The 25,775-nt window shown below is 35.3% G+C and overlaps 1 protein-coding gene and 1 long non-coding RNA gene across 2 annotated transcripts in view; one reads left to right on the forward strand and one right to left on the reverse strand.

Annotated features, from left to right (window-relative positions):
- LOC113105566 (uncharacterized) overlaps positions 1 to 25,775 on the forward strand; it is a 68,662-nt gene that overhangs the window by 20,727 nt on the left and 22,160 nt on the right. The gene's annotated exons all lie outside the window — the stretch shown is intronic.
- LOC113105565 (NT-3 growth factor receptor-like) overlaps positions 1 to 25,775 on the reverse strand; it is a 119,904-nt gene that overhangs the window by 11,952 nt on the left and 82,177 nt on the right. Inside the window, exons 12-13 of the mRNA XM_026266707.1 lie at positions 13,472 to 13,660; positions 1,710 to 1,840 (exon numbers count right to left, since the gene is read on the reverse strand). Of these exons, the coding sequence (XP_026122492.1) occupies positions 1,710 to 1,840; positions 13,472 to 13,660 (320 nt within the window). The remainder of the gene's footprint in view (positions 1 to 1,709; positions 1,841 to 13,471; positions 13,661 to 25,775) is intronic.

The following is a 25,775-nucleotide window of genomic DNA, read 5'->3' on the forward strand; positions in this document are numbered from 1 at the left end:
TTGATTCTTTCAGTCATTGATGCATTTTTAGACCAGCATAAATTTGCTTTTACAGAACATTTTCAGCCGGCACACAAGACATTTGATTATACATTTTCAGTATGTCATTCATTTAAATTTTTAATGACTTTTGTCATTTTAATTACTTTTTTGTAAAATTTAAATGTAGCTTTATTTTTATTTCTGTTTTAGTTTTAGTAGTTTTAGTGCTTCAGATTAAACTTATTTTATTTCAATTAATTACCATGGCAACATTTCTGTTTTCTTTGTTATTTTATTTTTTACTTTTTAATTTATGTAATTAAAATATTTTAAATTTTTATTTCTGCTGTTTTTTAATTAACAAATAATTTTGAATAGTTTGTTAAAAAATAGTTCTCTCAAAACTGAAAATTACAACATTCATTCAAACATCCTGATGTCAAATTGCATGCTATTATCAGGGAAAAATATCCGATTGCATTGCTTTATTGAATGGCAGAAGAAAGTATAACAATTTTCAACATTCTGCAAGAATATTTGTAATTTTATTTCCTGATACACCTAACATGACATGCATTACATTTACCATCTGACAAATTACATCTCACATTCTGGCAAATGCTGATTTTTAAACCTATATACATTTGCTTTTATACATTTTTTACCATATAAGAAATGTGATCGCATTTAATCTTCCCAGGCACTTCAGAGTACTTAACTGGCCTTTGCACTGTGAGTCCTGCTCCTAGCAATTAAATAACTTAATCTGAATGGCACATGTTGCAATTTGATTTTAATTACAGAATTCCCCTGATCTCCCTGACACAAGCAGAGGGAGGCATCGTCAGAGAATGGCTTAAATGACACAGATGGTGAAGCGCTCATTTCTGTCAGGGGAAGTATTAGCTCCATGCCACTCAACACAGTTCTGACACGCTGTATTTCTGTTGCAGCGCTCTGCTGGAGGGAGCTGGCCTGACAGCCCCAGGTTCATAAGATATCCTCATGACACTGGAGTATTTTCACAGCATCTTCGGTTATCTTTATGATGTAATAGTTCAATCGCTCTGGTGAGGCGGTACATTAGATTACAGGAGGAAGTTCAGATGTGGATAGTTCTTTCTAGTGGTCAAATAACTAAGTTGGCCTTAAAAAGTTGTTTTAGACCTGTTCTCAACTGGTTTTGGGAAAAAAAGACACATATTTTACATTGGACATCGAGTGGAAAACCAGTATTTGGAGAATGCCTTCCAGTGGTTAAATTATGTTAATGGTCTTAGGAAGTAGTTCTAGACCAGTTCTTAACTAGTTTTTCAAAAGCACTCACATTTTACATTGGACACAGAAAAATATTTTGTGATAAAGTAAGAAGATTTTGTCACTGTACACACACACACACACACACACTTCTGGCATTCTATTAAGAACCAGTAAGACCGTAAAACTGCATTCAGTTATTTTAGATTCAACAAGAACAAGATGTACAGTAGGTTGAAGTTTGGTTTCTTAGCTATTGGAATTTGACTCGATTGTGAAAAGTTGGTGCAACAAAAATCTGAGTACCTTTAACCTAGTAAAAAAAAAAAAAAAAAAAACAGTTTTTACTTTCATAAAGCACATTCCTGGTAATGGAATAGAGTGCACAGGAGCAGTGCATCTATTTTGAGAAAAGTCAAATGAAAGCCAAGCCAGAAGAAGGTGCTTTTAACTGCAGAAACATGCCTCACCTTCACAGCCACCAGCATCTTATCTTTGGTGGGACTGAGGTTGTAACATTCGGCAAGAAACACCTTCCCGAAAGCTCCCTCGCCCAGCTCTCTCTTCAGAACAATGTCCCTCCGTTTAATATGCTGCACATCTAAAGGAGAAATGCAGAAGGAGAAAACCATAACGGCAATTAAATTTGTTTTGTATGTCATGGTCATCAGTTCACAGTAATGCAGCAAAATGAGACTGGATTGTAAAATGGTACTGTTTTAAAAGAATAGTCAAATATATTTATTTATGTTTTGAATTAGCATTTATATTTTCAGTTTCATTTAATTTTGTTGAATTTTATGTTGAAATCTTATCTGCCTCTTGCCATTTCAGTAAGTTGTCCATAAGATTAATATAATAAACTAAAATTAAATAAACTGAAATAAAAATGTATAAATCTATTTAGACCTTAAAAATGAAAAACTGCTTTAAACTTTATCTGAGTGATATTAAAACAGCCAAAGCAACATTTCTAATTTAGTTTTTCATCTAATAATTATATTTAATTTTATCTTTATTTAATTTATATAAATATATATAATTCTTTTTTTTTTTTTTTTTGTGGTCACTATGAGTTGTTGTCCAGCATATCTTGGTTTACACAGAATATAGCATATAGGTTTGGATTTATTTATTTAGATGGATTAAAATACTGTCACTGAATCTTATCAGTGCCCATAATATTTGATCATACAATAATGAGAAAGCTCCAGGTATGTAATTATCCAAATATTATCTTCATAGGAAAAAATGTCCCTCAGGAACCGATGGCAAACATGAGTTTGGAAAACCGAGCCAAATGAAATATGAGTGACAGGTTATCTGTATGCACCCAATGTGCGTGTTGTTTACGCATATGTGTACAAGTGTAAATAAAAGCTTCAATCGTGAGTATTTCGCATTGTGTAAAAGGTCAGTTCCTGTGCAGATGGTGTTCTAGAATTGCTGCTCGCAGTCACAGCTGTATATTCTCTTTTTCAAAAAAAAATAAATAATAATAATAACCAACAACAAAAATGAGTGTGTACGAGTCAATTGTAGGAAGGTCTTTTTTTGCCATCTGTTGGGAACTCACCTGGGACTTGTAATGCTTTGCCATCATGGTTCATTGTCATTTCCAATTATTTGTGTGAATTTAAAGTAAGCAAAAATGAAAAAAAAAAAAGACTACAAATATGACTCTACAAAAACATAGCAGCCTCTCTTTTCCTGTATCTAATCTTGAACTTCAAATAAACGCATCTACTCATTGGCCTCTACCAAATGTTTCATTAATAAAGGCAAATTATTATGTTGATCCAAGTTTCTAAATGAATCAACAGACACCACAAAGGCTATTATTCACACACACATTATGTAAACATATATCATGTATCCTGTTATACTGCTGTCAGTAAAAAAACAAAAAAAAACAACAACCTTTTGCTCATATCCAAACCAAAATGATTTGTTGTATTGATTCAATTCCTTGGGGTTGCTATGAAGACACACAGCTATATTGTGTATTAGTATTATGCTTGGGTGACTGGGTCAGAGCTGCCATTCTGAGAAAAAACTGTGTTTTTAGATGAGTATTGTAATGTAAACAATATATGATGCATTAAAATGTGGTTTATGAATACTTTATAAAACATTTCTGGTTTCAAGTTAAGAAATATTTAATTTGTTGACAAACTGTCAATAAAACCGCTAAAGGCAAGGTTATATTTAGTACACCTTGCCATAAGGACAACAATAAATGTTTCTACAATTATTTAGAAAAGTTTATATATATAGGATAATGAATTTGTTAAGTTAATTGTTTATTAAAATATTGATAATCCACATTATAATAAATCTTTTTTTATTTACGTATATACAGGTGCTGATCATATAATTAGTAATTAATATCATCAAAAACTTTATTTCACTAATTCCATTAAAAAATTGAAATTTTTATATTATATTCATTCATTACACACAGACTGATATATTTCAAATGTTTATTTCTTTTAATTTTGATGTTTATAACTGACAACTAAGGAAAATCCCAAATTCAGTATCTCAGAAAATTAGAATATTGTGAAAAGGTTCAATATTGAAGACACACGGTGCCACATTAATCAGCAGATCTTTGTGTTTTATGGTCTTATTCAAGTGTTTTAACATTTTTAGTTTTTCACTAACCACGCATAAATTTTTTTTTTCTCAACAATTATGTACAATCATGTACATAAATGCATTTCACATATTATTTTAGCCAAGTTTGTGCTGATTACAGTGAGATTAGACTACCCATTTAGATATTTATAAGAAACTGAAAAAAGCACAAATGTCAGGGCATGATAAAACTTCTCCAGGCCCCAAAAATACCCTTAGACTCCAGAGGGTTAACTCGAAACACGTGCAAAGCCTTTAAATGGTCTCCCAGTCTAGTTCTGTAGGCTATACAATCATGGGGAAGACTGCTGACTTGACAGTTGTCCAAAAGACGACCATTGACACTTTGCACAAGGAGGGCAAGACACAAAAGGTCATTGCAGAAGAGGCTGGCTGTTCACAGAGCTCTGTGTCCAAGCACATTAATAGAGAGGCAAAGGGAAGGAAAAGATGTGTTAGAAAAATGTGTACAGTACATGCAATAGAGATCACAGTAGAGACCACACCCTGGAGATGATTGTGAAACAAAACACATTCAAAAATGTGGGGGAGATTCACAAAGAGTGGACTGCAGCTGGAGTCAGTGCTTCAAGAACCACTACGCACAGACGTATGCAAGACATGGGTTTCAGCTGTCACATTCCTTGTGTCAAGCCACTCTTGAACAACAGACAGCGTCGGAAGAGTCTCACTTCAAAAAGGACTGGGCTGCTGTTGAGTGGTCCAAAGTTGTTCTCTGATGAAAGTAAATTTTGCATTTCCTTTGGATATCAGGGTCCCAGAGTCTGGAGGAAGAGAGGAGAGGCACACAGTCCACTTTGCTTAAGGTCCAGTGTAAAGTTTCCACAGTCAGTGATGGTTTGGGGTGCCATGTCATCTGCTGGTGTCCACTGTGTTTTCTGAAGTCCAAGGTCAACGCAGCGTATACCAGAAGTTTTAGAGCACTTCATTTTTAAGTTAAGTGTTTATTAAAATGTTTAATTTACTGACAAACTGTCAATTAAGAAAGAGCTTGAAGCAAGATTATGCCATAAGGGCAAAAATAAATGTGGATATATAATTACTGTTATTATATATATATATATATATATATATATATATATATATATATATATATATATATAACAAATCTTACAGATCAGAGACACTTGAGCCAGTATATATATATATATAACAAATCTTACAGATCAGAGACACTTGAGCCAGTATCAAGTGCTACAATCATCACTGACACTCTGAGACTCAAGCAGCAGGGCTCTGCATTCGTGCATTTCTTTGAATTTAAGTCCATTTTAATTTAATTGATACATTTATTTTCTAGTTGAAAAAATAAAATAAACATATTGCATTTGTGAATTTCAGTTGATTTGAATTATATTGTTTTAAATTCAAATTTGCATAATCTAAGCATTATGTAAACATTACATTTGTTAAATTTTTTTAATTTATATATATATATATATATATATATATATATATATATATATATATAATAACAGTAATTATATATCCACATTTATTTTTGCCCTTATGGCATAATCTTGCTTCAAGCTCTTTCTTAATTGACAGTTTGTCAGTAAATTAAACATTTTAATAAACACTTAACTTAAAACCAGTAAGTGTTTCATAGAAACTGTTAATAAAACAGCTTAAAAAAAAGTATGGCACCTTGCCACAAAGACAACAAATCTTACAGATCAGAGACACTTGAGCCAGTATCAAGTGCTACAATCATCACTGACACTCTGAGACTCAAGCAGCAGGGCTCTAGCAGATTGAAGCAGGATCAGGTCAAGGCTGGAGCACCTTCCTGTCCCCCAAAACCTCATTTATATTCACTTGTTCTTCCATTAAGTGGTCCTCTGGATTTGTCCCATCCTCTTGAGAGAACAATTACATGTGTACCTACCGTAAGAGTCTGGGATGGGTTAACTTAACCTTCAGCTTTCCACCCAACCGGTAAAGCCCAGCTCCTCCTGCTGCTTATTTACCACAATCCATTCTTGTAAAGACTTTGAATTACAGAGGCACTATCCCAAGAATCACCATCATTTATTTAATCCTCATCCTAGCCGAAACTGTATCAGCCGCTAAAGCTGAATTTAAGAGAGCACACAGGCATTTATCGCAGCAAAAATCTATGATTAGAAATAGTGCCATTCATTCTTACTGAAGCAATCAAGATTTCTCTGTTTTCCTCAAGAATTCCTCCAGTTCATGCAGACAATTAAATTAAAATGCAAAACAAGCTTATTCTGAAAGCATCTCTGCAGTGTTATAGCCGTTAATCTATTTGACTCCCCTCATTTACATATTCAACAAATTGACATGTCCTGGTGAAGAGTGGACTAGGCCAGTATGTAGACCCAAACCAAGGTTCGTACAACTGAATTGGATTCTTTTTTAATTATAATTCCTGAATTTGAATTGAGGGAAAAATAACTTGAAAAGAAGACTTAAAATTAATCAAAATTCAGAGAAATTTCAGTTTGAAAATGAAATAAATGAAATGCAGATTTGAATTTGAGGAAGTAGAATTAAAATAAAATGAATTCAAAGAATTTCATAAATAATAAGTGTCATTGTCAGCTAGGTACCTGTATATAGGAATAAAATATAAAACAAATTTTCATTTAATTATAATTAAACTGAACTCAAATTCAAGGAAATTCGCAGTTTTTAACTAGAATGCAAAAGAAAAATGCAAAAGAAAATGAATGTATAAATAATAAAATTCTACTTTATTTCATAATTTTTACATTAATGTAGCACAGTAGATTTAAAAACGAACTGAAATTTTAAGAAATTAAAAAAATGTAACAAATGTAATGTTTACATAATGCTTAGATTATGCAAATTTGAATTTAAAACAATATAATTCAAATCAACTGAAATTCACAAATGCAATATGTTTATTTTATTTTTTCAACTAGAAAATAAATGTATCAATTAAATTAAAATGGACTTAAATTCAAAGAAATGCACGAATGCAGTTTTAATTTTTAACTAGAAGAGGAACATATAAATAAAATACAAAATAATCAAAAATTAATCATGGTGCAGAAAATAACCCCCACCCAAAACAACAACAACAACAAAACATATTTGCAAATATGGCTGATCGGTTGTTATTAAGCACCCAGTTTGTGAATGCGTCCACCTTCATTGAGATGGTTTGATGAGATGGCATTGCAATTATGAGCAGCAACAATAGATGGTCTGAATCAGAATCTTTGTGAAGGTGTGCACATTCAGAGCTCCATTAAACCTGGCCTGCATTCATTTACAATGCCCTTTTTCTGAGCGCATGCCTTTGTCTTCTCACTCTCAAGCCTGATAAATTCAGCTTGTCATCAAATGTTACCTTGAAACAATGCAATCGAAGTATTTGTGTCCAGAACAATGAAGGTGCACACAGGAGACATCAGCATGGATATATCTTCTCTAAACGTCCCGAGCAGTTCAATGTGAACAGGACGCAAAAACACAGTCACTGCTGGATGCAAATGTCAGCAGTCATTGTCACTAACCTGATGAAGTGGAGAAATGAACGGATATTGCAGGAGTATGATAAAATAATTGCTTTTTTCAGCTGTATCTTTAAGGTTATTTAAAAAGTCATTGTTTTAATTTCTTATATATAATTGCCATTTGGCTCTTGCTACACATTCATATGTGACTTTTTTTGGAATGCATTAAGCTGTAGCTAGTATGTTTTTTATGTAAGTGACAAAGGCATAACAGTAATATTTGACAAATATTTTAGAATTTAACATATCTATTGTCTATTTGGATATATTTGAAAATGTAATTTATTCCTGTGATACAAAGATTAATTTTCAGCATCATTACTACCGTTTTTAGTGTCACATGGTTCTTCATAAATTATTCTAATACTGTATGCTGATTTGCTGCTAATTTTTTAATAATGGTTCTTGTTAGCAAAAATGTTAGCAAAATGAAACATAAGAGACTTATTAATATATATATATATATATATATATATATATATATATATATATATATATATATACAGTATTGTTCAAAATAATAGCAGTACAATGTGACTAACCAGAATAATCAAGGTTTTTCGTATATTTTTTTATTTCTACGTGGCAAACAAGTTACCAGTAGGTTCAGTAGATTCTCAGAAAACAAATGAGACCCAGCATTCATGATATGCACGCTCTTAAGGCTGTGCAATTGGGCAATTAGTTGAATTAGTTGAAAGGGGCGTGTTCAAAAAAATAGCAGTGTGGCATTCAATCACTGAGGTCATCAATTTTGTGAAGAAACAGGTGTGAATCAGGTGGCCCCTATTTAAGGATGAAGCCAACACTTGTTGAACATGCATTTGAAAGCTGAGGAAAATGGGTCGTTCAAGACATTGTTCAGAAGAACAGCGTACTTTGATTAAAAAGTTGATTAGAGAGGGGAAAACCTATAAAGAGGTGCAAAAAATGATAGGCTGTTCAGCTAAAATGATCTCCAATGCCTTAAAATGGAGAGCAAAACCAGAGAGACGTGGAAGAAAATGGAAGACAACCATCAAAATGGATAGAAGAATAACCAGAATGGCAAAGGCTGAGCCAATGATCACCTCCAGGATGATCAAAGACAGTCTGGAGTTACCTGTAAGTACTGTGACAGTTAGAAGACGTCTGTGTGAAGCTAATCTATTTTCAAGAATCCCCCGCAAAGTCCCTCTGTTAAAAAAAAGGCATGTGCAGAAGAGGTTACAATTTGCCAAAGAACACATCAACTGGCCTAAAGAAAAATGGAGGAACATTTTGTGGACTGATGAGAGTAAAATTGTTCTTTTTGGGTCCAAGGGCCACAGGCAGTTTGTGAGACAACCCCCAAACTCTGAATTCAAGCCACAGTACACAGTGAAGACAGTGAAGCATGGAGGTGCAAGCATCATGATATGGGCATGTTTATCGCATACCAGGGATCATGGATCAGTTTTCATATGTTAAAATACTTGAAGAGGTCATGTTGCCCTATGCTGAAGAGGACATGCCCTTGAAATGGTTGTTTCAACAAGACAATGACCCAAAACACACTAGTAAACGGGCAAAGTCTTGGTTCCAAACCAACAAAATTAATGTTATGGAGTGGCCAGCCCAATCTCCAGACCTTAATCCAAATGAGAACTTGTGGGGTGATATCAAAAATGCTGTTTCTGAAGCAAAACCAAGAAATGTGAATGAATTGTGGAATGTTGTTAAAGAATCATGGAGTGGAATAACAGCTGAGAGGTGCCACAAGTTGGTTGACTCCATGCCATACAGATGTCAAGCAGTTTTAAAAAACTGTGGTCATACAACTAAATATTAGTTTAGTGATTCACAGGATTGCTAAATCCCAGAAAAAAAAAAATGTTTGTACAAAATAGTTTTGAGTTTGTACAGTCAAAGGTAGACACTGCTATTTTTTGAACACACCCCTTTCAACTAATTGCCCAATTGCACAGCCTTAAGAGCGTGCATATCATGAATGCTGGGTCTCATTTGTTTTCTGAGAATCTACTGAACCTACTGGTAACTTGTTTGCCACATAGCAATAAAAAAATATACGAAAAACCTAGATTATTCTGGTTAGTCACATTGTACTGCTATTATTTTGAACAATACTGTATATATATATATATATATATATATATATATATATATATATATATATATATATATATATATATATATATATACACACACATTTATTTATTTATTGATGGATGGATCATTTACAGCATTTTGGAGAGACAAAATCTGACAATCTGATAAATGTGCCAGACACAGCACTGCTCAAAATCATCCATATTTGCAATGCACAGTCAGGATTGTATATTTATAGCCTTTGTACTCACTGGAGCTCATTGTACGTTCTAGTGCACTCACTTCCTCTAGAATACTGCTACCTGAATAATGATCTTCAGTCTATTGCATGTGATCCAGACGCTGTATTTCCCATGACTTATGCCAGAAATCCCAGCGGCAAATATTTCATGATTAATAATTTAATAAATTAAAGAGCCAACTCACAGAGAGAGAAATAGAGAGAGAAAAATTCCCTTGCTCTTCTGAAATAAATGTGCTATGTTAACATAGTTGTATTTTCGTGATCTATTTGGCAAAAAGCAAAGTATATATATATATATATATATATATATATATATAAGCTAAACTCTAGTTGGTGCTAGTAGGTCAGGCATGAACTCTTCTTGGGTTGAAATGGAAAGTAAATGCAGCACAACTCAATTGTTATTGCAGAATAGCTTGTGTGAGTCAATCATCTTATGGATTCCTGAAAAGTCAGCATGTCATGGCTCAAGGGACTCGCTTACTTGAATCTGTGCAACAGCTTCCTTTCAAATACACCTACTGCAGCAGTCTACAGATAAAATGTAATCAAAGTTAGATTTTTTATTAGTCACAATTTCTGTATAAATTAAACTCATTAAATTAAAGGGACGTTTCACATTTTAAATTAAGACTATTTTAGGGTCAAATTATTATTATTATTTTTCCTGAACTGTGACATTAATGAAAATTAAAGCCATTTTCCCACAAATTGCCATAATGCGTTCAGATTTTACCATTAGATTCTGATTAATGTATTACATTGAAATAATACAATAATTATTTTTTTATGAGTTTGTACGGTTTTTAAGTGCCTGGTCAGCGCTACCTAGCCCGTCTCGCTGGCTCCTGCGGACCATCAGCCTCGGCTATGCGATTCAGTTCACCCGGTGTTCAAGTGAAAGCATCTGATGCCCCTGTTTTGCGGGATTTCAGTCCTACTGGCGAAGGATGCAATAGAGCTGGACCGGCTCCAGACGATATAAGGATGGGGTTTCACAGCCCTTACTTCATTGTACCCAAGAAAGGTGGTGGGTTACGACCGATCTTGGATCTGCGAGTTTTGAACCAGGTCCTTCATTGGCTACCGTTCAAGATGTTGACGCAGAAACGCATCTTTGGGTGCGTCCGTCCCCAAGACTGGTTTGCAGAGATCGACCTGAAGGACGCGTACTTTCATGTCGATCCTTCCACGCCACAGACCTTTTCTGCGGTTTGCGTTCGAAGGACGGGCATATCAGTACAAGGTCCTGCTCTTCGGGCTGCCCTGTCTCCCCGTGTCTTCACGAAGGTCACGGAGGCGGCTCTTGTACCCCTCAGAGAGCAGTGTGTTCATATTCTCAACTATCTAGACGATTGGCTGATACTAGCACAATCTCGGGATCAGTTGTGCGAGCACAAGGACCTGGTGCTCCGGCACCTCAGCCTGTTGGGCCTTCGGGTCAACTGGGAAAAGAGCAAACTCTTGCCAATGCAGAGGATCTCTTTTCTCGGTATGGAGTTGGATTCGGTTGAACAGACAGCACGCCTCACAGAGGAACGATCTTGATCTTATTTATGCTACACATGTTATTCATTCATTTTGATTTGGGGTTAAAATATGACTTGCTTCACTTTGTAAGATCTGCCCTGTAATGCAAATGCTCTAAGCTGAAGTCTGCGTGTTGGATTCTTTATGGATTTGGACTGTGATTAGATTTCTAAAAATGTCATCTGTTAACTGGGTGAAACTGGTCTGATAGCCAACCCACACTCCTTGCTCTACTAATGTAGTTTATGTTCTATCCATAAAAGAAATCATGAGCTAAACTTTGGACCATTTTTATAAGGTGTTTCTTTATATAAATGATTCAGCTTACAGCTTAAATATAAAGTGCTTTGTAGTAGCCCAGAGCCAGAGAAGTAAAGATATACCTTCTCTCAAGCAGCTAAACTGTCATTTAAATATCATGCACTCATCAGATGTGGGCACGCTATGATGGTTATGCATCTACAGCCATAAAGATTTTATGCCATCCATTATGCATAAAGAGTTAATTTATTCATGAGGGCAAAATGTGATTGTCCTCTGCCTTTGGATTCCTTTTCATAGCCGTCAGTTCACCCTGTGAATAGACCACTGTTTTGTGCCTGGAATATAAATAGGCCGTTTGTGTTGATGAGTGCAAGAGTGTGTCTCCATGTATACCATACTGTGTCCTATAAATCAATCAGTGCCCCTTTCAGCTTTTTAAACTGGCTATCAAAAACACTTATGCAAAGTCACAAGTATATTCGTTCCAATTAATTACATTAAAGGTCTAAACTAAGACACCATTTGCTCTAGAAAATTCATTTGGAAGGGTTCAGTCACAACAGACCCCTAAAATAGCAAATTAATATATTAATGATCTTATAAATTATAGCAGCAGCTCTGCTTTTACATTCTGAGCCATTTATGCAAACAACAGAGTTGGCATTTGTTCCCATGCACTCTGCAATAAGTGCAAGCTACGGCTATGCAAAAGACATCTATTCTTAACACCATTGTGCTAATTTTCACATCTTCATATTGACCCATATACTGTGCTATATGATGAGGATATACTTTAAGCTAGTTAAAAGGTTTACTGTAGAGACCTTTCATAAACACAGATATTATTTCCATCACCATTTAAAAATACTCTTTCTGAAAAATGTGATGTGGCCATGGAGTATTTAACTTTTTTATGTGTAAAATTCACGGCTTCCCTTAGAAGCACCATGTAGATTCACTAAAGTGTCACTAGAGTTCAATTACAGTGATACTGTCATAAACATTTATTTCCGTTTACGTAGAAGTATTTCTGAGTGAATAAGTATAAAGAGCAAAAAAGTTGGGGTATTATTTTATCCTTCAGGAATTAGATTTATTACAATTTAAAATGTTTCTACTTTTTTTTAAATGTACATTTAAATGAATTTTCAGCAGCATTACTCCAGTCTTCAGTGTCATGTGATCAGAAATCATTCTAATATGCTGATGTAGTGCTATAGAAACATTTCATTTGGATGTTGAAAACAGCTGTGCAGCTTAATAGTGGAAACTGATACATTTAAATAGAAAATTCAAGAGAACAGTGTTTATTTGAAATATAAATATGAACCACTGTGTCAGGAGTGAATTCCAGGCTTGTGTGTGTACGGAACAAAACTCACTTTTGAAGTTGCAATGATTGACACCCTGGTAACCGTATCAACATTTTGACATCTTATTTTTGGTAATATTACAGTGACCAAAGACTCATTATGCTCAGACATTTTAATTTAATCATCGTTGACAGAGCCGTCATGTTTTGTTTATGTTTGGAAGGTTGCTTGGCAGAGCGTGGTCTTGAAGGGTTGCTTTGTCCACTTATCAACCCTTTTTAAGCCTCTTCTGGTGTGTTGTTTGGCCACAGCTCATTAAAAAAATCCAGTTTATGGAGTTAATAAAGTTGGCAAGCCCAGGTCGCAATATTTTGGCATGTGGCTCATTTCCAAGATAACACATTTGGGTTTAAGTTTATTATGACCTTGTTCTTTCTTGCTATTTTTTAAAGCAAGATCTTCTTACACTAATGAGTCAAATCGTACCTGTTGCACTGTGATTTCTTGCACTGCACATACACAAATCTTATACGCATTTAAATACAACATTAACAACTAGCTGTTCAGTTCAGTTCAGTACATTAAGAACTATGTAGAATTTCTGCAAATGTGGTTGTACTCACATGTGGTTGGCTTGCTGCAGTTGTGTCCATGTCGAAAGTACTGTGGGTTCTCGATGACAGGAATACGACTCATGCCGATTACGACGGCATCAGGTCCCGCATCGAGAGAGCATGGTGTGACGATACCATGGTTGACATGATGAAGAGGGCTTGCAGAGTCTTCCTCACCGCTGATGACTGCCACTGGGCCTGTAGAGCAAGCACAAAGTAATGATAAGCATGCAGCTGATTGAATTTGATTCCGAAGTATTGAAAAAAAATCAAAGATGGCTTTGATCCCAATCAGGCTCAGATTACTGTCTTTGTAAAGAGCCAAAGGAGACATTAGACTTTAAAAACTAGCTAAACGGGAAGACTTAACCACCATCGGCTCATTTCACAACATTAAACCTTCACAAGACTACAAAGACATCAAAAACTCTTTCATCAAGTTTACTTGTTTAGTCATTGTGAAATTAGCTGGTTGAAAATCATCTAAATTTGCAACCTGAGGGAGAGCCACTGAGCTGAACTGGGGAATTGGGGAGGAAGGAGGATGTTACTGCTGGTAAACATATCATTTTCAACAAGACCGCCTCAAAACAGGATTTTTCAAAACAGCCGGTTGTTCACAAGCACACTCAGGGGACCGATTTATGGCCAACCAAACAAATGATCAACACAGAGGGACGAAAGTACTGAATGTAGTCTCCTCAAATATCTAAAATCTGTTTGAAATGCAGTAGACTTGGACAGATATCTGTAAACTCACCTAATGAGCATTATTCCACTGAATTCATTCCAAGCTGAGTTCTTGTCGGTTAATGTTTGATGTGAAATTCAGTTATCCTAATGTGAAAATTAATCCATTTATCTGAATACCCTGATTTTCGAATAAAATTCTCTATAGTTCTGTTCCAAAACCTAGTGAGCTGCCTTTCTGAGGGCTGCAGGAGTCCTTAAATCCACAAATACAATTTCTGGTTCCATTGTCCTGATGTCAGTGGGTTTTTTGGTTAAATATCTGAAATTAGCTCAGTGTTTTTATGTTTTATTCTTCAACATGAATATATCAGTATTACCCCACTCCTGATTTAAGCTATAACATTTCTTTAAAAGGTGGCAAAAGATTAAATTGAACTACAGAGCTTGTTGAGGACATTTAATTTCATCACGACCAACAGGTAAATTCATATAACTCCACTTTTACAGCCTTGTTATGTTTATTATGAAGCCCTTGCCAAGTTTCATTTCTCAAATTTCAATTCTCACTTTATAACCTGTAATTTTAAATAATGATTGAAAGAGTTTAGAGCTTGGTGGAGGTCATTTGTCTGCTGTAGTTTATAGCTTTAGCTTTTTAGTTCTTGTGATTGTTTTTAGACTTGAGAGTTCATGCAAGTTTTGTTAATTTGTGATGATTATCTTAAACAAAACATCTAAGTATAAAAAAAATGGAAAAGAAAAGAAATTTACTATAAAACATACAGCAATGTTTTAGGTTTTACTGATTTAATTAAGGGTGTTTTCATACAGTACCTGGCCTGTTGTTGTGGAACCTGGCTGTTTCCACCATTAGCTTGATTCATTTGAGCATATGTGACCATGGCAATTGTGCTCAGATCCGCACCAATACAATTGGTCTGAGATCGCCTGAAAGAGGTGGTCTTGGCTTGAATGAAAACAAACTCTGGAGTGGTTCAATTGTAGTGAGAAAGCAATGTGATCCAACGGACCAACAAACCAGGCAATGTCCAATGTTTAATGGGTAATTACGTAAGTTCCGTGAAAAGTAATATACGGTCCCGGTGTCCCCATGTGACTTATATGAACAATTTTGGTAAAGTTTGAAACTCTGCAGTGTGAAAGGGAACTGCACCAAGAATAAAAAGCAACATTGTAATAATTGTAATCCCTGTTTCAGAACAAAGCATTCCATCTACAGGTGTGAAAGCACCCTAAAATTGACAGAAAAACATTTCATGAACTGATATAATTTTAATATACCAACCTATCGAAGTAATAATATCTGTTTTGTACCTTTGTAATACACTAACAAACACACAACAGTTATTTCAGTGAAAAAAATCTAATGTAAAGTGTCACTCTTTTTTTTATACAGGAATACAGGAATTATGGGAATGTCAGTTGACAGTTTTTCACAGTAAATCACACATTAAATGGGTATTCTCTTCTTAAAACCTTAACAGTCTTTTACTGTAGAATTACATTAAATATAAGGTTAGATCTATTACAGTTCTTTTAAAACCCTGTTGGGTTTTATTGATGGAAATCATAGTGAAGCTTTGGGTTTGTCATCTTTACAGCCCTCTATGTTCACACGCGCACACACACACACACACACACACACACACACAAACACACACACACACACAAGAAATACTGGGTAAAATAGTCACTTTTTAATAAGAATAGTATATATTTAGGATATACTCCACATCTCCACTAGCCATCCTGTACTAATTTTCACATAGTCAAGATCCATTTTGGTTTTGTCCTCTCTGTGAAGGATACACACCATGCAAATTGGCCAAATGTAAGAATCTTCAAAGCCCGTCTAAGTCTTTTTGCCCAAGATGTTGAAAATGCTGTCTTAGGTAGGTAGGCAGCTCACTAGGTGAGTTTGTCACATTCTGTGAATTTTGAAGGCTAACATCAGAAAGAATAGTTTTTCATTTAATCAATATATCTCACCAACTCTTGTATCAGTACCAGCTGAAGAGACCTGAAGGTGTTTTTTTTTTTCTCACCTTGACTGTTTCAGGCTTATGGAGCATTGCCCAGACTTGTAGGTGTAACCCCCGCAAATACAACCCTAGGTGCAAGGTGTGTGAAGTCTTGCCATAACTGCTTCAAAGCAAACACTCCAGACTGAAAGTGACAAGTACAAGTGACATGGCTTGCTTATTCGTGTTGAGTTTATTAGGCTTTGAATAAGGCATAAGGTTTTAGTTTTAGTCTCTATGTTTTTACATTGCATATTTGACCACAACATTTTCTTATGTATATTTAGGATCTGCTAAATGTCTTATACGTAAATGTACATGCCCTTACCAAACAAAAATATATTGCAGTATATTGGAAAATATCATGTAATATATTAGGCATATATTCATATATATATTTATTTTTTCCAATATATTGCAATATGTTGAAAGCGGCAATCATTTTTATATTTTGCAATATATTATATAATATATGTATCATCAATATATTATTAAATGTATTCAAAAATATAAAATATTAGAAAATAAAAAGGGAAAATAATATATTGCAATATATCACAATATATTTTAAGAAATATATTGGTAAATATATTTTCCTTTCATAAGGGTGAATGTCTCTTTGATGAGTTTTTGCAATCTTCTGCAGTTCTCTGAACTGGTGAAGCCTCTACTCAGTAGCTCATGTGGTGACATATAATAGGTAAAAATGAACATAACCACACATCTTTTGAGTTTGACTTTTAGGGTCCTAGTGAGAAATAATGCTTGTTGACATAAAGTAAATCTGAGAGTTTGATATTAAACAGTTGAGTGTAACTCTTGGTGTTCCCAGTCAAGTCTCACTCGGAGGTATACAGACCACTGTTATTGATGGTTCTTCACAAAGTAGGTTCTTGGAAATTTATGACTCCTCCATTGGGCCAATCATTTATTTTGTTTACGATTTTATAAAAAGCTCTGGGAGAAAAGTTGGAGCCTGTTTTATTCTACAAGAATTCTCAACCTACTAAACGCGTAATACACATTTATTTTGTCTTTAGCCACTGACATTAATGGGATGAATCCCACAAAATGGCAAGGTAATTTTGCCCTTAAAAAATTACGTTTCATTTTTTTTTTTATTGAATTCAGAAAATTAAGTATATTTTAAGACTTCATTACAATTAAATAAATATACCCTAAACATATTTTCACTCTATCTGGAGGTCTTATTTATTTATTTGACTTAATTCATTCTATTATTATTTTTATTAATTAATTAATTTAAACATTCTCATTAGATCTGGATCTTGTATTTAAGAATTTTCAAAAGAATATTTATTTAAAATGATTCTGTGTGGTGACTCTGATTGGATTCTCATTACTACTCAGCATGAAATCAGCATAAATTAAAAAAAAAATCCAGTATAACAAATACTACCATGATAAATACTACATGCTATACATGAAAAAATGAATACATGATTGAATGTTAATGGGAACATGCAATGAATGAATGAATGAATAAATAAATAAATAAAGCTTGTCATTGTACAACCATATCAGTTCTCTAACAATATGTTACAAGGGTGAACAAAAATAACCATAAGTTCAGTATTCAAGAACATTCTGCCACTCTACTGAATTGACTAAAAAACAGAAGTAGTGGACGTGGAAAACAAGAAAAAAATACAACTCAACATGTAATTAACAATGTTACCAGGCTCCGTGTACATTAGAATGGCTAACCAAGCACAATACAAGCATTAGACCAACTTTTTTTATAGTCTACACTAGCACACAATCTCCTGAACTGAAGTGCAATGAAAAAATAAAGAGCCACTTTCATCAGTCACACTCCAGCCATTTAAACAGAGGGAGGTGTGATCAAAATTGATATCGTTGCATCATCCTGGGCAGCCGGTGGTGGGCCACGATTGAGCAGGGGCCATTAAATATTTACCTTGTATTACAGAGTCGCAGGGAGTGCACAGAAACATTGGATTACTCAGATACTGACAGTAAGACTGCTATCGATCAGGCTTCTGCGTGGCCCCATGACTTCACTGATCCAACAGTGAAAAGAAAACTCTGTTCAATGAGCCACATTCAAAACCCACAGCGGCAGGCCCAGACGCATAGAAAATAGATTTGGACAGTTTAAGTGCTAGCACAGCACTTCATACTGCACATAAATATGAGAATGCTACAGGCTGCATGGAGGCTAAATGTTGCAAACATATTCATTCCAGTTATCTAACAACGCAAACTGTTTAAAGTTGTTTCTGCCACAGATGTGCACATTTTTGTGGATAGTTTGTACAGTATGTCTTCATGTGAATCCAAATGAATTTATAGACAAATTAATGCATGGTGCAAAGTTTGGTTCTATGAGGTCTGAAGGGAAGGAAGTCACATCAATAACCACAGACAATGACAATCTCCTAAAGCTCCCTAGACCAAAGCACCAGCATGGGTTCAGTCACAACTTGAGGACTCTAGGAAATACATCTGCAAATACCGTAGCAAACGGAAAGCCAAAATACACACCAGCTAATCTTAAATCTGCAGGACAGATAATCACAGAGGTGAGCCGCTGTCACCCAAAATCTGGGTTTGCATAATGGGCTCAATCAGACACAGTGCTGGAGGCAAGAATGTAATTATTGTCTGATTCTCCTCAAGTCGTGCCACAGATGGTTACATAACATGTATCAAATAAGCATTTCTTTTTAGCTCTCCAGTTAATTCTAGATAGAATTCCATGGGTAGTCCAAGCAGTTTATTAAAGCCAAACAAAACACACACACACACACACACACACACACACATAGGGGCCCTTGGAATATATTTAGCTGCTTTTAAATCATAATGCAACTGTGTTTATCCCATCCAAAGAACAAAGCGACAAGTTCACAGGAACAAACAAGCTCAAATCGAGGACAAAACGAGAGAATGTGAGCAACACTTAATTTAATAATTTAAGACTTGCAGGCTTTTTTTTCATGTCGGTTCTGTGACCCTGTTACAATGTCTAGATAGAACACAGGGATTCCCCTGTCAGTGCTGTTTTTAATCATTAAAGGCAAATATGAGAAATATTTCATTTTGATTCATGTAGCTATTTATAGTGGATTACCAGAGTAACCGTTTTGTCTGGGAGAAATAAATATATTAAAGCATTATATTTAATAATGCATTATTAATTTGATATCCCCCCGAGAAGCTTTTACAGTAAATGTAATTTGTGCTGATTATTTTTTTTTAATTATTATTATCATAATGAGAATCGATTGAGAATCACCTCTGAAAATAATGTCACATACAAAAAACTCAAATGCAAAACATTCAAAATCATTGGAATAATGAGGTGCGTCCATTTTATTTTTTATTTTTTTATTTTATGCATTTATTAATTGCAACATTGCACTTTTAATATATTAATATATTGAAACTGGTTTATTATATGTATTACTTGTAATATTCTTTGCGATGTTAACAATTTGCTATATTTTTGTCAATTTATTTATTTATTAATTTATGCATGCATACATTCTTTTAGGACTTTTAATGACTTTTAATGACAAAGGCTTTTGGCACGGACTTTCAGCACAACTTTATATATTTAATAAATTATTTAGATTTTGAGGATAAACGCCCTTGAAAATGTTAATCATGGTTTCTTGCACACCCAGGTTTATGTTCTTCACAACCTGACCTCTTTAAGGGTAACACATTAATGTAAAGTGGCACTTCTATTCTAAACAGCACTAATGACAAACTTCAATGTTACGCTTTATTCAAAGAGAGAGCATCCCATGCATTTAAATCATTTCTACAGTTATCAAACATTCACACTGGTTTTTTTTTTCTTTTTTAATTCCTGCTCTTTCAGATGTCACATAAATACTCGATGAGGGGGCTTTGCAGCACTGAATGCTGCCTGAGGCTTATCACTGTTTGAGAGAAAGCAAACAGCTCTTGTTAGGATTTCAATATATTCTGTCCATAAGCCTTTCAGTTTATTTCTTACATGAGGCAGAATATCCTCCAGCAATCAGTGTGCTGCTGAACGATAGCGACATTTTTGAAGTTCCAACCTTTTCTTGATTTTCCGATGCTGCCCTTGAAGTCATTTAGTTATTTGTGAATCAAAAGAAAAATCCATATCTCATGCTTGTCCATCTGTGATTGCTGTATTAGTCCTTAGAAAGACTAATGCCTGTGATTGACATAAATGGGTAGCTTTTTGTGGCACTTAAAGTTGCTGCCATTCTGCAGACACTAACCAGCACTGGTCTGATTCATCAAGTTCTTGAGGATGCAACATGATTCATGGTATTTCTACAAATGATTTCTAGAAAGCCCATGTCCCAGAGGGGGTAATTAGTAGATTGTCAATCAAAGTGAAGACCAAATGGGACAAGTAATACATAATATATGATTGACGCCTATATGATTACCATTATCTTTGAAATCAGTTTCAAACAGATGTTTGAGAGGACCACGCTGCCGATTATATCCTGCCAATTAAAAAACACACCTGCACTGTATATGATCACCTGAATGTATCACTTCCATTCAGAAGAGCTCTTGATGGATCTTTCTTACTGCAGCTGTAAGACAGCTTTACAATATCTATTTTCCAAACCCTAGTGAGTGGTTGTGCTCTCTGTTGTACAGCTTAGTAGGCTGTTACCTACTAAGACAGCATACTAATGTCATGGAACCTCTTAATTGACTGGTTTGAAGTGCTCTACATACAGTAGGTATCAACCATCTTCACAGTCATAGGATGCAAATGGCATTTCTTAATTAAGACACTCATGGTTGAGTTTGAGTGTATGTTGCTAAGCTAACAATGTGACATGATAAGCAAAACACACTCAAATACGGAGTGAATTTTTGATTAGGTATGCATGATGATATATAATTATTAGGTATGTCAAACGAATTACTTGATGTGAAATTACAGTACAAAAAAATACAATACAATACAAAAAAAGTGGGCCATTTTTTACTGTTCCCAGAAGAAAATTCAATCAGTTGTGTAAAAAACAAAAACAAACAAACAAAAAAACCTGTATAATAAAGTTAAGAATAAATGAGTTTTAAATGGTTAATATATTATATATATATATATATATATATATATATATATATATATATTTTTTTTTTTTTTTTTTTTTGAATTATGAAATATTCAATTTGTTCATTCAACCGAATTGTTAAAACCGCTAATTCATCCAAGAAGAAGCTACTGACTGTCTTTATTAACTGCTCAGTCGATTTATAAAATAAAAAAAAATTGATTCATTCTATAATAAAACAGCACCGTGTGATGCTTAGAAAAAGACACAACAGTCCTGCTGTTTTTTATTGGTGAAATTAAGGAAAAACAGACAATATTGTGTCTAAATGTAACAGAATATATATTGTTGGTTTAGTGGACTGTTGTACAGTATAAAATGGCCATTCCAGCAGAATAATGCACCATGTCACAAAGCTCAAATCATCTCAGACTGGTTTCTTGAACATGACAGTGATTTCACTTTACCAAAATGGCCTCCACAGTCACCAGATCTCAATCCAAGTATTACATTTCTCCTTTTAACTGCTTAAGGCAAAGGTGAAAAAAGTAAGAATATTCCTTTTGTTTGATCAACATAAGAGAAAGACGAGTGTTTCAAGTTCTCAAACAAACTGTGTGTGCTGACATTTTTCAGAAGCAAACTGTGATCTTTAAAAAAGCAACTTCCTCTCACATCTGGGATTAAAATGATTATAGGCTATTTTAGAGGTGTGTGATTCTGAGAGTGCAGTGGTTTCTGTGCTGTTTATCAAACACTAGGGCGCTGGAAATAAGACTGATTTGCATTCGCCCACTTATCTGAACATGACGCGTTCTCTGAGGGATGACGCTGGTATCAGAACATGGCAGACGCTGTTTTTGACATGTACAGTGAGAGAATACAAGTGTTCCTCTAGCAGATCGACCGGATGGATGACTGTCTTTGACTAATGTCTGAGATACGTGACTCTTCGCATACCTTCAACAGAGATCCTAAATATGCTGAAAAGAAAATGAGGAAAACATTCGATCTGGGAGTTGCCAAGGATCCCACAATGCAATATCACAATACGCTATAAATTTTGCAAATGATCTTGTCAGACAAGACTAAAATTTAACCCTGGTGACAGAAAAATTACAGATTTAGAGATTTATTTTCATTTAGTGGATACTTTTATCCAAAGCAACTCTTTGTTTAATACAGCAACAATTCCCTCTGAGCAGCTGGGGTTAAGTGCCTCTCAGTGGCACAATGGTCATACTTCATAGATTTGATCATCTATGGCTCTAACCAGCTACCCTCTTGGCTTTAGCCACCACAAAATCATCTGCTATGGAAGCAGTGCTTTAAGTGGGCCGGTACGCACCGGTACTCAGTACCGTCACTTCCAAATATATCTCTTGAGTGTACCGCCACCTCTCTCTGCGCCCAGAACGTGCTTTTAGCGTACCGGTACGCTCATTTGGACATCTGTTTTAATAGAGGTTTTATTCTATTGCCTGCGCTGCTGCTTTTCAGAGTGCCCTTCACAATGCAAACTTCCTAATTCGTCCCACCGAGAGCAGATACTACATTACCCATACACCCTTGAGTTTTACAAGTGATAACAGCATTCGTTGCTTATGTCGTTATCAGTAACAACTCAACGAGTTAATGAAACGAGCACACTTGGCTCGCTATAAATTTAAAGACAATGAACAATACTTAAAATGCTCTCCTGGCTTCAGACTCTGAGTATTAAATCAACACAGTCAAAATCAGATGACTTGCTGGCTGATACCCCAGGAAGCCTGAATGATATCGCTATGGTACACGTATTCGTATTGAACCGGTTCGTTGGACTAATTAATTATATATAAAAAAAAAAAGAGAGAGAAATATAATGATATGCGTTCAACAAGGTAGCCCAATAACCCAAACAACGTAACAGGCAACGCCCCTGACACTCCCGAAGAAGGAAAAAAAACACCAACTTATAGTTATGTGTTTATGTTAGGCTACTCAGCAGGCGCTCGCTCACTCAGTACGCGCTGAAGGCTCGTTGCAAAATGGCCAATGCGTTTAACAGACCAGAAATAGAAGATCCTCCAATAACCAACAGGTCTGTTTGGGTGCACTTTGGATTCCCTGTAAGCTATAATGGTGATGGCAAGAGAGTGGTGGATAAAAAAACAACGGTATGTCGCATCTGCTACATGACAATAGGGTACACCAGCGGGAATAAAAAATAAAAATAAAAAAAAACACCAGCGGAAATACTTGAACATGTCAACTCATTTACGCCGACATCACCTTATTGTGTTAGTATCTGGGAAAGACGAAAAAATGAGAAACAACAAACTATCCCCACAGCATTTAGACACCGGTACACCATTATAGCTTACAGGGAATCCAAAGTGCACCCAAACAGACCTGTTGGTTATTGGAGGATCTTCAACTTCTTGTCTGTTAAATGCATTAGACATTTTGCAACGAGCCTTCAGCGCGTGCTGAGTGAGCGAGCGCCTTAGGGGGCGTTCACATATCGTGCCTAAAAACGCATGGAAAACGCTAGTCGCGCCACTTTCTCCTCCTTTCCAAAACGCTCGGGCAGAAGCGCCCCTGAGGTGTCTGCCTTTGCTAAGCAACAATGACGTGCTCTCTCCATGAGACGCTGAAATTTCAGCAAAGGATAAATGGATTTGCAGCACTAAAAATCGCTTGCAGTAGCTCTGCTACTAAATTTATTTCAAAATTGCAATCCATATACAACTATGATCAGCTGTTCCTTCATCTTGGCTGAGCTTTCAACGTTGTTACGGGAAAGGATGAAGCTGATTGGTTAGTTCTTGTCACATGACCTGCTGTGCGCTTGCGGCATTCTGAAAAGTTGAGATGTTTTTATCGAACCGAACTGTGAATTTTGTGAACCGTTACACCCCTAATATATATATATTAGGATATAATAGAGTACTGTCACCTCTTTTGGGCCACTTAAAGCACTGTATGGAAGCAATACATTTAACATTTATGTCTTACTGATAGAGTTCCAATTTATTCCCTTTTCAGTGGCGTGTTGGTCAGATGGCCTTAAATGAGTAGTTCACCCAAAATTATGGATAGAGGACTCATATTTGTAGACTACTGTGATGTTTTTATCAGCTGTTTGGACTCTCAAACTCCACAAATTTCTCCAAAACCTATCCTATAAAAAAAAAAAATCTATATTTTAGATGGCTTGAGGTTGAGTAAATTTTCAGCAAATGTAAATTTTTGACAATTCAATGAACTCCTATTCCAAGAAGAGCCATCATGTGCTTCATTTTCATTTTAAACCAAGTGCCCACTGCATCTTTTTTTTTTTACCATCCTTTATGATCAACGCTTCTCAGATTGTACAAGATTCAGAACAAAGGCAATTAATCAGCCATTGGTGAGCATGTCACACTATGCGACCTGCAAATTTAGTCTCACACGACAAAATTACTGCAAGAATCATACAGTGTGCACCCGGCTTTAAGCTAATAGGCATGCTTTGCTCTGCCGAGGTTGCTTAATCTGGGAAATTACTTTTACAATTGTTGCTAATTATCACGCTCAATGAAAAAAAATTGGCTGCATTTGTTCCCACTGGAGCAGAAAAGCAGCACTAAGACAGATTAAGTTACAAAAGCTGTGACATAAGAACAGAAGCCTTTTAGAAGCAAACGCTCATCTAAACTTCTGCCTTTTGGGTGATGACTAATTTTACAGTCATTAATTAATGCAGGACATTATGGAACCCCTTAGAGGGCCATGCATTATTAGACTTTTGCCCCCCCCCCCCCCCCCCCCCCTTTATTTTGTCATTACTAAGACTTAATTTTCTGTAGATCTTAACAGTACATAAGTAATATTACATAAAAAATTCCTGTTGGTAAGATTTAAAAAAAATTTTTTAAAAAGGCTGAATTTTTTAATCAATAAATGCATAAAAACTTTAATACTGTGGACTATTATTTTAATTCTAAATAGCTTTTTTTATATTTTAATACATTTTTTAAATTATTCCTGTAGTGCAAAGCCGAATTTTCAGCATCATTACTAGTGCTATGTTCAAAATATCTATACGACGATGTATCGTCACAGAGATTTGACAATACGAATATCGATACAGCTGGCCCAGTATGGATATTATGGCACAAGCACAGCAGTGGACAGTGCTTAATTTGGATACAAGGACACTGTTTAAAATTGAGTTGAAAAGCGCAAGCTTGGGTCAGGTTTAATCACACAACCGGGAACACACCGGAAACCGGGGTTGCCTGATATAAAGAGATGTTATCTCCGAAACATTGCACAATACGGAAATAAGTGTGTTACTTGTCTTTGTCAACCTGGCAACCCTGTGCACGTGCTCTCTTTCCGCTATAAACACACTTTCTTTCTGAAAGCACCTGTTAGCTTATAGTTTAGCGATCTCTACTTCAATATTCTATTCTCAGAACATTGTAATTCATCAAGTGTTAATTTACACGAGAGAGAGAAAAAGAGAGGAGAGAATCTGTG

This window comes from Carassius auratus, chromosome 7, assembly GCF_003368295.1.
Source record: "Carassius auratus strain Wakin chromosome 7, ASM336829v1, whole genome shotgun sequence".
Classification (NCBI taxonomy): domain Eukaryota; kingdom Metazoa; phylum Chordata; class Actinopteri; order Cypriniformes; family Cyprinidae; genus Carassius; species Carassius auratus.